At 40.7% G+C, this 12694-nt stretch overlaps 1 protein-coding gene across 1 annotated transcript in view; it reads left to right on the plus strand.

Annotated features, from left to right (window-relative positions):
• The window catches only part of MCTP1 (multiple C2 and transmembrane domain containing 1), a 447676-nt gene that overhangs the window by 250879 nt on the left and 184103 nt on the right, over window positions 1–12694 (plus strand). The window contains exon 12 of the mRNA XM_054715060.1: window positions 3552–3645. Within this exon, the coding sequence (XP_054571035.1) occupies window positions 3552–3645 (94 nt within the window). The remainder of the gene's footprint in view (window positions 1–3551; window positions 3646–12694) is intronic.

The following is a 12694-nucleotide window of genomic DNA, read 5'->3' on the forward strand; positions in this document are numbered from 1 at the left end:
GTTAATAAATTATTCTAGGTATTATAATACTATATTTCTCAAATTAATATTTGATACTATGCCATATTTTAGAATAATACTGCAGGCTAGATAATTAGAAATAATCCAACTATTATTGATTTTTTTTTTTTTCATTTTGCTGGATGGGTTTCCCTAAATTGGCTATTTCCATTTAGAATTTGAATATTTGTTTCCACACCTTTTTTTCAAATGTTATTATTTCAATAAAATGTAAAATATTATGGGGCTGTTCCAGCTAATTCTCAGATTATATTCTCATTATATTAAAAAGTGAACCACATTTATACATACTTATTTTTAGCCCTGAATTTCAAGCATAGGCCTGTATCTGCCTCTATAGACATACTTGCCAAAAAGCCACTGTATGCAATAGCTCATGTGTTATGATCAGTCATAGCAATACAAGGGCAAAACCCTATATTTTAAGGTTTCAATGTGTTTCCTTTATTTTATATAGATTATGAGATGGATGAATGAACGCTGTATCATATCTGAACTATCACTTGTTTTAGAGCAACATATAAAAGAAGGTTATTTGGGAAATTATTGAGATGTTTTCCTGTGAGAACGTGTGCATTTTTGAAAGTTTAGGTTAGACTTAAGAATTTGGTTGTGGTAAGGAAAGTAAGCGAATTGGCCCACTCTCCTATGAAAGAGCCCGCAAAGGCTTTCCATTGCTGTCAGTCAGCGGTTCATTGCGGAGCACTGAAGCCCCACAAATTAAACAGACATTACTGTGTGAGCCATTATTTGATCACCACATTCTGAAAAGATGGCTAATTCCATTTTTTTTCTTTTTTTCCCCCCCTTCTTTTGCGGGGAGGAAAGCAGGGAAGGTCAATAGGGGGCGAGTAGTAATGGGTGGTAGACCAAGAGCGATTGCCTGACCTTTTCAGAACGGGTATGCTGAACCCTTGCTCCCCCTTGTCACAGTTTAAAAACCAGAGGAGCTAGTTTAGAGAAGAAGTTGTTAGCATTCCATTTTTATTATGACATTTCACAGTCATCTGATTTAATGTCCCTTGACCAGATTGTCCACCGTGAGACGATGGGCTTGAAATGTTATTTAGAGCATTGATAAAAGGTGAGCGGTTCTAAGATGACAGCGAGTCATAAGGCTGGTGGTGTGACATTAATTTTCTCCATAACAGAGATGGAATAAGACGTCACGGTGACAAGCTGTCAATCAGCCCTGGCCCCTCAGAGCATCGCGATGCCATAGGATGGGGTATTGCCTCTCCCGTAATAGAGCTGAACTGAGATGCTCTCCCTGACAGCTGCTGCAGCCATAGAGAAAATATATTATACAGCCTTTCATTAAAAAAATAAAGAGGACTCCTCTCCTGAGCATTTCAATCTTTTCCCATCTATTGAGGGCTGAAAGGATTCACAGCAAATCATACATTCCTCTGCTATGGAAATTTCTGGCTTCAGAAGCCATCTAGGTTTTGAAGCCTTCTAAAATAATCATAAATAACAAGGCAGGAATACCTCTTGATGAAGCATTACTTAAAGTTGTTATTTTTTTTAGCTGGAATATTTTGGTCTTTGGCTTTTTTTGGAATTCTTATCATAATCGATATGTCACTAGCCTAAGCAGCTGAAGTTCACAATAAATGACTGAGCGTCAGCTGATTCAAGGGAATGAAACCCGCAAACAATAATTACCTCTCCTAAAGGGAAGCAGAACACCGAGCCGGAGCCCCCGCAGCCGTGTGTCTGTGCAGTGAGGTTAGCAGTGCGAAGCGTTTCTCAGACATGAGGACTGATGCTTGTTTTAGTCACAGTGAAGGTTGGTTCAAATTGCTTCTGAAAATTAAAGAACAGGAACCTTTTCAGAGAACTCTTCCCCATCGTTAGGATAGGAGGCTTACCTGGCTTAGAGCACTCAGCAAGCTCCGAGATAAGAAGCTTCCCAAACCTGATTAAGGAAGACCACATGCCTACAAACCTCTGAATTCTAGTACTGCTGTCTACAGTTCCCACTTTAGAGCCTTGGTTTACAGTCATTTAAATGGGGAGGGAAGTACCTTTTTATTGAACCCTGTTATCCGGTAGCTTAAACAGTTTGGGGAGATAAACAGCCATTTAAAAACAATAAAAGATTAAGAGCTAATCCTTGGGCTAAACACCTTTTATAAAAAAGTTGGGTTATGAGATTGCACATATATCTGCATTTCCTCCTCTCAATGTGCCAAGGTCACAGCTCCCGTGTAAACAATGACTAGTCATATGGGACTGATAAAGTTAATATCGAAGTGAGCTTTGCTTCTCAGTATTCTCACATGCTTAATACAGGATGCAAATGCTCTTTGGTAACATTTGAATAGCTAAGTTTAATGCAAAAGTATGCTATGTTCCCTGGTCATAAAGCATTTTAAAGATTATGATAAAGAAATACCTTTTATTTACTGAGTAGAAATGCTGATCTTGGCATAAGAAAAATGCTATAATTCATAAATAAACAAATGCATATAAAGTTCTATAGGTTTATTTTACTCTCTAAGTATTTGTGCTCATTAATTAGAGTTTTGAATTATTGTATTAGTATTCCTCTTTTAATTCCTTCCAGTACTATACTTATTAAAACACTGCCATTATTAATTTATGAAATTAAATAGGTTTTATCATCTGGGTCTGATTCTATCACACTTTCTCTACTTCTACTTCCATACATACTACAATCGTAAATAAAATTGCGAATTTAAGAAAAACTACTCATCACTTTTTAGTGGTCAATTTTATTTATTTTTATAAATGTGTGTTTTTAAATTTATTTTAGAGAGAGAGGACAGGGGAGGGGAAGAGAGAAACATCAACGTGAGAGAGAAACATCAATGGTTGCCTCGGGTACCGATAGCAGACCCCAGATACGTGCCCTGATAGGGAATAGAATCACCGGCAATCCTTCAGTGCACAGGACAATACTCAACCAACAGAGCCACATAAGTCAGGTCCAATTGGATTTATTTTTGAAGATTATTTGTCTTCTACCTAAAAGGTTTATAGAATACCTAAGTCTTTTAAATTAAATATAGAAAAGTCTTTCAATAATTTAACCTTCATTTAGCACATGCAATTTCCAATGCTCATTAAGAAGAAAATAGTAGAAAACATAATTAATGTTGACTTTCGTCTGAAGTAGTATATAACCAAGAATTTAAGATTCAATATTAAGAAGTGTGAGTCTCCAAACCATCAAACTCATAAGAAGCTTTGGTAAAGGAGATCAAAGGGGAAAAAAACAGTCATATCCTATTTTATAACTTATTGTTCACCATCTACTGATAATTATTTATGGGGAACAAATGTTGTGGGATTTAAATGTGTGTGTATGTGTGTGTGTGCATGCGTGTGTATGTACACATTCATAATGGTGGAAGGGTAGTCTGTATTGAAGAAACACCAATATCCTTTGAATCACTTAAGGGACATCCTGAAATAAACTATAAAACTTACTGTTTTCTTAGGACACTCGTTGAGACCTTTTAGGACCTTTCTTTTCTAATACTAATGTTGGGGTCTTTCAGAGCCCCTTGCGGATATTTCACAACCTGAAAGATGTGGGATTTCTCCAGGTGAAAGTAATCAGAGCAGAAGGATTAATGGCTGCTGATGTGACAGGTAAGAAACGATGCAATTACCCTGTTGTGTGTGTATATATAAATATAGGTGATATAGACTTAGATATAGATATAGATAGATATCAAGCAGCATGCAGGGCCTGTGGCATTTAATGACTGAACTCTTCACTTTACCTGGTTGGGCTATCAAAGTAGATAATATAAAGTTTCAGGGTTGATCTTACAAAGATTTGCCAGCCTCCAATTTTTATATTGCCAGTGCTTTTAAAAATAAGGGTAATATGTTAAAATATAAACAATAAAATAACTTTTGAAGTGTTGTCTTCTCCAAAGTTCAGTCAGCTGGATTTTTCTTCCAGCTTTTGTCATTTTGGAGTAATGCTGTATCTTCTCTCAGGGGAGGTATCACCTAAGATGATACCATAGCATCAACACAAACATGCATAATAGTCATTGCATAGTTCATTGAAAAGTTTAGATGCATAATACTCAATTACTTGGTATGAACTCTTGGTATTTGGGTTGCTGATCAAATTTCTTAGTTGCCCTAATTCCTTAGCACATTCCAGAGATAATTTTGGATCTAAGCTAAGCATCTACATTTTTCTATAGTAGATATTTTAAAACAAGAAATACTACTGTGAAAATGCCAAAATTAGTTTTCTCTCTTAAAGCTTTCTGATTTGGGTTATTGCTGTTTCTATAACATATTAATTGGCTAATGGTAATTATTTTATCATTTTCCAGAATTAAATCATTGTTTTGGATTTGCAAGTATAAGATCATTTATTAATTGCTTAATATCACAGGATTTGGGGATGTTTATACCATTTCTTAAATTGTCCATCTCAAAATAGATAATAAATAGGACTGATTTGACCAATTTTTGTGCAAATTAAACTGTTTTTGAAAGAAAGTATGCACTTATTTGTGGAAATATGCTTACCATTGTATGTTCAGCCAGTTGACCCTAAAACAGTAGCTGCTTCATTTGAAGGGGAGAAATGACTCTCCTACTATATAAAGGCTTGGAAATCTATTACATGATGACTGGAACCCTTCTTTAATTCATCAAATCAAAACCTAATTAAAAGATAACATGCCTTAAAACTAAAATAGCAGATTTCTGCTCAAAAACAGCAATATTTAAACAACTTCATATTTGCATATTTTCAAGTGACTAATGTGTGATAAAAATTAAAATGTTGGGAGTTTACAGTTTCTTTAAAGAGGTAATTGCCAACTTATTTGTAGGCCAGAAGATAATAACAGTTATCAAATATCCTTTCAAAATAGGCCTACCTGAAAATAGCAGGAGAGAAGGTAGTTTGTCATCTTTCTGGATATATGCTGACTTGGCTCCTGGTACTAAATAATTAGTGAATGCTAAGTTTATTCATTTTCTTTTCTGTCTCTGATGTGGTTGTAATCAAATTAACCTGGACACAATGATTTCTTTTTTATTATTACTATGCTGCATATATTACCAGAGCTAATAGTCAACGATAGATGATTGGTTAACTACTCTTCTGTTCCCTTTGGACATTAACGTGATGACTGGAACAGGAACACAGTATTGCTGTTACCCCAGGGAGGTTTCGCCTAGCCTGTGATTCCCAGGCAGATTCGGGAATTCAGGGCAGTGACATTGTCTCTTGGGAGACACCTTTACTTTTCTTCAGGATTTTCTGTAGGGGAGGGGAGCACCCAGTGTTTGGCTGAGACCATCTGAACATAGAGAGAAAAGCCTAGGTAATCCGTATCTCAGAGGGGACCTAAGTGATCTGAACTATTACTGAACATTTATAGAGGGCACAATAATTTATTATAGAAAAATTCAAGTTCCATTTACTTTACATGCTTAGATACCTGCCCATTACACAGGTTGCATGCAATTGTGTAGTTTGTTTTTCTTGGAGAGAAGCTGTCATTACTTTCAAAACTCATGAATATGCACACTATGCTAACCCAGTTGGCCTATATGCTACTATGAAGACTGAAGTATATTCTGTCAATGCTGAGAAAAATAGATACATTTCTTTCCAATGGTTGTAATGTCCTAATATGTAAATGAATGTGAACAACAATAGCCTTCTTCCTAGGGATTCAGTGAGACATAATTTTTATCTGATAAAATAAACGTTAATTTGGGGAATACTAAATAACAGATTCCTCATTTTTCCCCCCTCCAGTTTTAGGGATATAAATCTCATGATTTCTCATTCCACACTGACCTTATAATTTAATGTGCTCTGAATTGAACAAGAGAGATGTTGAACTATTCAGGGGCAAGAGGATAATTCAGTCTTTGACCTTGCTCACTCTTGGACCTTTTGTGGTCTTTATGACATTTGTGATGGTGGCAGAAACTGAGGAGTATATATTTATGTCAGAAGTATCTGAATACAATACCAATTTTTAAAATAATCCTTCCGAAAAGGATAAAGATTTATATACATATACTGATCCTTCCTGGTCTTTATCATTAAGGTTGGGGCACAAATAAGCTTCTTGTATACTTCATCTCTCACTTGTTCAAAGAAGTACTTAAAAAATGTGTTGTATATCTCCATGGATAATCATAGTCAGGCTCTCCAAGATATTCAGCAACATTTTTTTAAAAAAAAGGGAATGGAATCAATGGTGCTGTCTTCAAATCCGCAAATTAGCATCCATTTAGGAGTACTGTGGATGGAGAGGGGAGATTTAAAATCACTGATAACTCTCTGTGCTGAGTGAAGAGTCTTTTCTGATAGAAATGAAGCTATATGACTATTAGATGCTCGGTTGGCTTCAGAACTTTTTTTTTATAGACAAGTCGAACAAGATACACTTATATTTGACCAACTTTGCTGTATTTTAAAAAAATATTTTTAATGATCCAAAAGTGAAGTTAAACGTCCATAATTTTAAACAATGATTTTAAATTACAGTATTTCATCATTTAACATGAACACAGGAAAGAGAGAGGCTATAATCTTTTAAGTAGCCATCAATCTTACCGCACTTGCAAAGAATTTTTCCCTTTCAAAATGTAAAATTTTTCTTTTGTTACAACACATTCATTGAGAAACATTGTGATACTGTATTAACTCTGTGCGAATAAAGAGCAATTGAGACTCTTTGAATGAGGGCGCATAAAGCACAAATTACTTTTTAATGAAGCCCTCAATTCTTTCCCTTTCCACAGAAAGCCTATAGCCTTGTTCAGCTGAGCACCACTACAGTAGGTCACTTCAGTTAAGCCCCCAATAAACTGTTGATCGTTGAGGGTAGTTTTTTCTTCCGTCTCAATAGCCTAGTGTTGGACAGTGCACTTCAAATCATTAAGGTTAATACAGATTTTAAAAAGAGATTAACTCTGGTAGTTGAGGCCTCAATTTACAACTCCCACACATACACATGCATTGAGCAGGGCACAAGAGCGGATTGAAATTTCAGTCAAATTGTGGGCTGCCTTTCACAGGCCTGAGAAAGTGGCACTCTGGTTTTCCAAGTTGGTCAGCTAAACTCTTTGGGAGGGAAAAAGTTTGATTAACTGGAAAATACTGTGCGGTACAACTTACTTACCTTTCAGCCAACCAGTGAAAAGGTCAGTGTCTCTCTGTGCCATCAAAGCAAAACCTAGAGTCTGTCTGGCCCCGTGTTCACTGGGGAAGATTCTCTCTCCCTATAAATCAAGTGTCCTTAAAACGGAATGGATTGTGAGAGGAGAGAGACCCATGTGGGGAGGGAGGAGGCGGGAGTTATTTATTCATTTATTTATTGCTGGTGGAAAAGAGTTCATGGTGGAATTTGCCTCTTCTAGCTTCTAATTATTCTTTTCTTTGGACGGGTCCTAATTTCTGCTTTCAGCAGGACATATAAAGTCTTCTATGCTGAGTGAGGCTTTCTTTGCAGAATATTTAGACCTGGCTGTTTAGTTAGTTCTTTTAAGTTCTAAGAGAAATAAGAGAAAAGAATTCTTTTCCTCAGCCCCTCCCCTGAGCTCCCAAGGAAGAGGTCGCAGCCTCCCCAGGGATGCCAGCCACTGGGTTTCAGAAACAGTGATATGGGAGCACGGTGAAACCCTTTCACAAGATGCCCTACCTTTTCACTCTGTTAAAAGGTGCACTACTCTAAGGCTTCTGCACCCCAGGTGAATTGATATATCAAATGAATGAACCACCTCATTCAGGGAGAGAGAGAGAGAGAGAGAGAGAGAGAGAGAGAGAGAGAGAGAGAGAGAGAAAGAGAGAGAGAGAGGGAATTTTACAGTTAACATAATCTGTCACTGAAATGGTCCTGTTTAAATGAGCATATCTTTTTCTAAAGCAAGGCTCTGAATATAGACTGTGTTCAGCGCACCAGCCCCACAGTCTGGAAACCTAGTAGTTATTAAGCGAGATGTTTACTACCCATTTATTTGCACAGACTTCTCTCATGTTTTTTTTTTTTCCTTTAGGAAAACCATCTTCATTGTTGGAAAATATTTAAGTAGCAAAACAGCAGAAAGACATGCTACAGTTTCCACCCTCCCCCCCCCTCCCGCCCCAGCTTCCGTGAGAGCCTTATTATCTTAAGAAATAACAGTTAGCAGCTCAGATTCATTAGCAGAGCTAAATTTAAGCCCCAGTTGACAGGCTGCCTAGAAAACATTTTGTTTTGCTGTCTGTGGGCTTTAATTAAGATGTGTTCAATTTCAGTCCTCTCAGTCTAGCCCTCCCTCCCCCCCCCTCCCCAACTTGCTGTGTCACAGACGGGCGATCAGACACTTTTAGATGGTCCGGCCCATGACTTTGACCTTCTGCGCAGTCCAGCGTTCCCTGGGGAACCGTTCAGCTCATGAGGTCTGATTTCACACTTCCAGGATGCCTCAGCTCTCTTAACAATGACAGGGAGACAAAGCCCTTTAGAGCAGGCCGCATGGGGACTTGTTTAAATTGGAAACCAGAGAGGAGTCAAGGAACAAGGTTATGGGCTACAGAACAGTGCTTTTAATAAAGAGCTCACAGCTCTGGCTCAGCTCAAAGAGGTCTACCTCTGTACAATTAATTGAGCCATTTATCTGGAGCATCTTGGGCCTCTACTTTCTCACAGAATTGCGTGGTAAATATCAGCTAAGAAGCAAATGAGATATGCATGAAATGAATTTTAACACTTTGATTACTGTGCCTCCAGTCTTCATTAAAAGTAAATTTATTTGTATTTCTGACCTCATTATCAGTAGGCTGCCTGCATTTTTATTGGTTCCTGTGATTTCCAGCTTGAGTGTGTCATGAAGGTGTATTTTATACAGAGATTTGGATTTATTATTCTTGGTATTTTCCCTGAACATTATGGATCTATTCAGAGAAAGAAAGTGAGAAGGTATCTGTACAGAAAAAAAAAAAAAAAGCAAGTCTGTTCTTTAGAGTTTTCTACACAGTTGGAGAAATGCTGCTAAGCACATGTACATAATATTGTCTTTTAAAAATTAATTTTTGTGATTTGCTTAAGCGAATTGTATAAGACATATGCAATTGTTGCTTGAGTGGCCCTCAGAATACAATAGGTTTACTGGAAGAAGTAGCTACGTTGCTTCTTTTACAGAATTGTAGCAGTTTGAATTTTTAATAGCTGGCTACTTGAATTACCATTATCACATTCAATAACATTGATTATGTCTGATAAATGCAGCCTTGGATTTTATGATCATTATTTAAAATCTGTATTAGAAGAGGAGAAAATATACGTCCTTTAAATGCTGCATAGTTCCATTGAAAGTACTATAATATATAAAATATAGGGGAAGTCCTTCATATTTGAAATTAACAGGGGTAAAATCATTTACCAAATAAAAGGGCTTATGTATGGATGTCATTCTTAATTTTTAAACGTTTACTATCTGAAAATCCTGAAATTATACTGCTTAAAACAACAAACCTACATTTTACACAAAATGTATTGAAAATTGCCTAAGCAAAGTTTGCTTTATTTCCATTATATAACAAATAGAGGCCCAGTGCACGAAATTCGTGCATGGGTGCAGTCCCCTAGGCCTGGCCAGTGATCAAAGCACCAGCGTCTGGTGTGGAAGGGCAGGTCCCAGCTGACCTCTGGGCCCTGGGCAGCACCTGGGCTGTCTGGCCCCCGCACTCCTCCCTCCACCTGAGTCACAGTGCCCAAGTCCCCACGTGGGGATGCAGGCTGGGGCGCAGCATGGGCCTCTGGGCTGCCCAGTGGTACCATACAGAAGCCGGGCGGGCAGCTCCCTCTCTCCCGGCTGGCCTCGCAGACCAGCTCCTGCACGGCGGGTGGCGGCAGGTGTCCCCGGATCCTGCGCCCACGTCTGCTGCCTCCATGGCGTTTATCTGGAAGAAGCAGCAGGAGTGGCAGCTGCAGCTCTACTCCAAGGAGTGGTGAGCGTGGGGCAGGCAGCTGGAGAGGGTCTGCGGGTGGAGAGTGAGGGACCTGGCATGGCACCCGCTCCGAGGCCGTGGCCATGAGCATGCTTGGCACCCTGGCTGGGGCCTCAGCCAGTGCCTGGGGTTGGGGCGGAGGCTGAGCCTGATTGGGCCGAGGCCTCCAGGGCAGGGCGGGCTCCTCATGGGCACCCAGCCCCTGAGCGTAGGGGCTTGCCAGGCATGTGAGCCCTGGCATCCTGGGAGAGGGTAACAGGGAGAGTGAGAGCAAGCTCGGCAGACACCCTGCATTCTCACCACACCTCCCTCCCTGTCACCCCCGCCCCCAAGTAGCCGGTGAGAGGTCACAGTCCCCTGCCTGGGCACTGCGGGAGGTTGGTTGCCACCATCCACCCCCAGTTCCCCATCCCAGCCTGAGGCCCAGCCCTGATCAGGTGATCAGGGCCTGCTGGCCGGAGGGAGGGGCCAACCGCCACCATGGCGGGAGGGCGGCAGGCTGATTGGAGCCTGCCAGCTGGGGGGGAGGGACCCGGGAGGTTGGCCGCCGGCCCTGAGGAGGGAGCTGGCCTTCGGCCCCCCTAGGAAAGGAGTCTGCCACCACCCACCCCCGGTTCCTAGTCCCAGCCTGGGGCCCGGCCCTAATCAGGCGATGGGGGCCTGCCAGCTGGAGGGAGGGACCATGGGAGGTTGGCCGGCAGGTCCCAGGGGCAGCTCCTGCATTGAGCATCTGTGCCCTGGTGGTCAGTATGCATCATAGTGTCTGGTCATTCCGGTCGTTCCCTCGTAACGGTTGCTTAAGCTTTTATATATGTAGATGTTACCCCTGTTTGCTTTTTAATAATTAAGCTTATTGAGAAGACTATAAAGCGCATAGTATACTTTGAGAAGAAATCTCATCCAATTTATAATGCATCAAAAATACCCAACACCTGACATTTTTATCATTATAATATACCTAATTTAGAAGACAATAATATCACACACATATATGTTAAATATCTTAATACTATATAAATTTCTTTCCTAAGAATGAGACTAACCAAAGAATTAAAAGTAAAGAAAGCAAATCATTGTTTTCATTATTTTATATCACCACATAGATATAAAAGTTGCTTCATTTTTATAATTGCGTTTATATAATCATAATCTAATTATAGAAATGCAAAAGTGTCCTAACAGTTGATATAAAATATTTGTGAAAAGAGGAATTAAAATGGTAATTTAACACAAAGACTGGTGAGGCCTGCGTATGAACTAGTGTTTTACAGGGAATTGCAGAAATCATGTGTGACTCTGATGCAGGTCACATGGTTTGAAGATACTGCTCTGGAAGAATAGGTAGGATGACAACAGAGATTAATAATTGGATTTGATATGTTCCAGAGGTGAAGGACTACGGGCCGAAAAAGTGGTGGTCCCACTATCAGTGGGAAATGAGGGGAGGAGAAATACTATAAAATAATTAATTGAGTTCTGTGGAACTAAGATTATAAAATGATCCTCTGAGTAAAGAAATAGAGAATTGCTGATTTGCTTTAGAGGGCTAGTGCCAGGATTTCACTCAGTGCTTGAAGAAATGCTTTCAGATGTTAGAACCATGGTTTAAAATTAAACTATAATTTATATTTTGTTACATTATGATATAGTTGTATAAATAAGCAATGCCTCTCCTAGAAAATTGGATTTGGAAAATGCTGCAGAGAGCATCTGAAAAAAAAATTTACTACAAGAACATTTGGATTATATGATAGTACTAGAGGCCCGGTGCATGAAATTCATGCATGGGGGGGAGTGTCCCTCAGCCCAGGCTACACCCTCTCCAATCTGGGAGCCCTCAAGGGATGTCTGACTGCCTGTTTAGGCCCAATCCAGGTAGGATCGGGCCTAAACGGGCAGTCGGACATCCCTCTCACAATCCAGGACTGCTGGCTCCCAACTGCTCACCTGCCTGCCTTCCTGATTGCCCCTAACTGCTTCTGCCTGCCAGTCTGATCACCCCCTAACCACTCCCCTGCCAGCCTGTTTGCCCCTAAATGCCCTCCCCTGCAGGCCTGGTCACCTGTAACTGCCCTCCCCTGCAGGCCTGGTCCTCCCCAACTGCTCTCCCCTGCAGGCCCGGTCACCCCCAACTTCCCTCCTCTGCTAGCCTGGTCTCCCCCAACTGCCCTCCCCTGCAGGCTTGATCACCCCAACTGCTCTCCCTTGCAGTCCTGGTCCCTCCCAACTGCCCTCCCCTGCTGGCCATCTTGTGGTGGCCATCTTGTGTCCACATGGGGGAGCCATCTTGTGTTGGAGTGATGTCAATTTGCATATTATTCTTTTATTACATAGGATTAGATAGGATAGAGGTCTGGTGCATGGGTGGGGGCCAGCTGGTTTGCCCTGAAGCGTGTCCTGGATCAGGGTGGGGGTTCCCTTTGGGGCATGGGATGGCCTGGGTTAGGGGCCTGTGGTGGTTTGCAGGCCAGCCACGCGCCCTGGCGACCCAAGTGGAGGCCCTGGTATCTGGGATTTATTTATCTTCTATAATTGAAACTTTGTAACCTTGAGCGGAGCCAAGCCTCCTGCTTGCTCCGTGGCTGCAGCCATTTTTGTTGGGATTTATTTATCTTCTATAATTGAAACTTTGTAGCCTTGAGCAGAGGCCAAGGCAGGCCAGGGCTGCAGAAGCTTGGCTTCCTCCATCACTGGGGCAACCCAAGCCTC

This window comes from Eptesicus fuscus, chromosome 4 (assembly GCF_027574615.1).
Source record: "Eptesicus fuscus isolate TK198812 chromosome 4, DD_ASM_mEF_20220401, whole genome shotgun sequence".
NCBI classification, from domain to species: domain Eukaryota; kingdom Metazoa; phylum Chordata; class Mammalia; order Chiroptera; family Vespertilionidae; genus Eptesicus; species Eptesicus fuscus.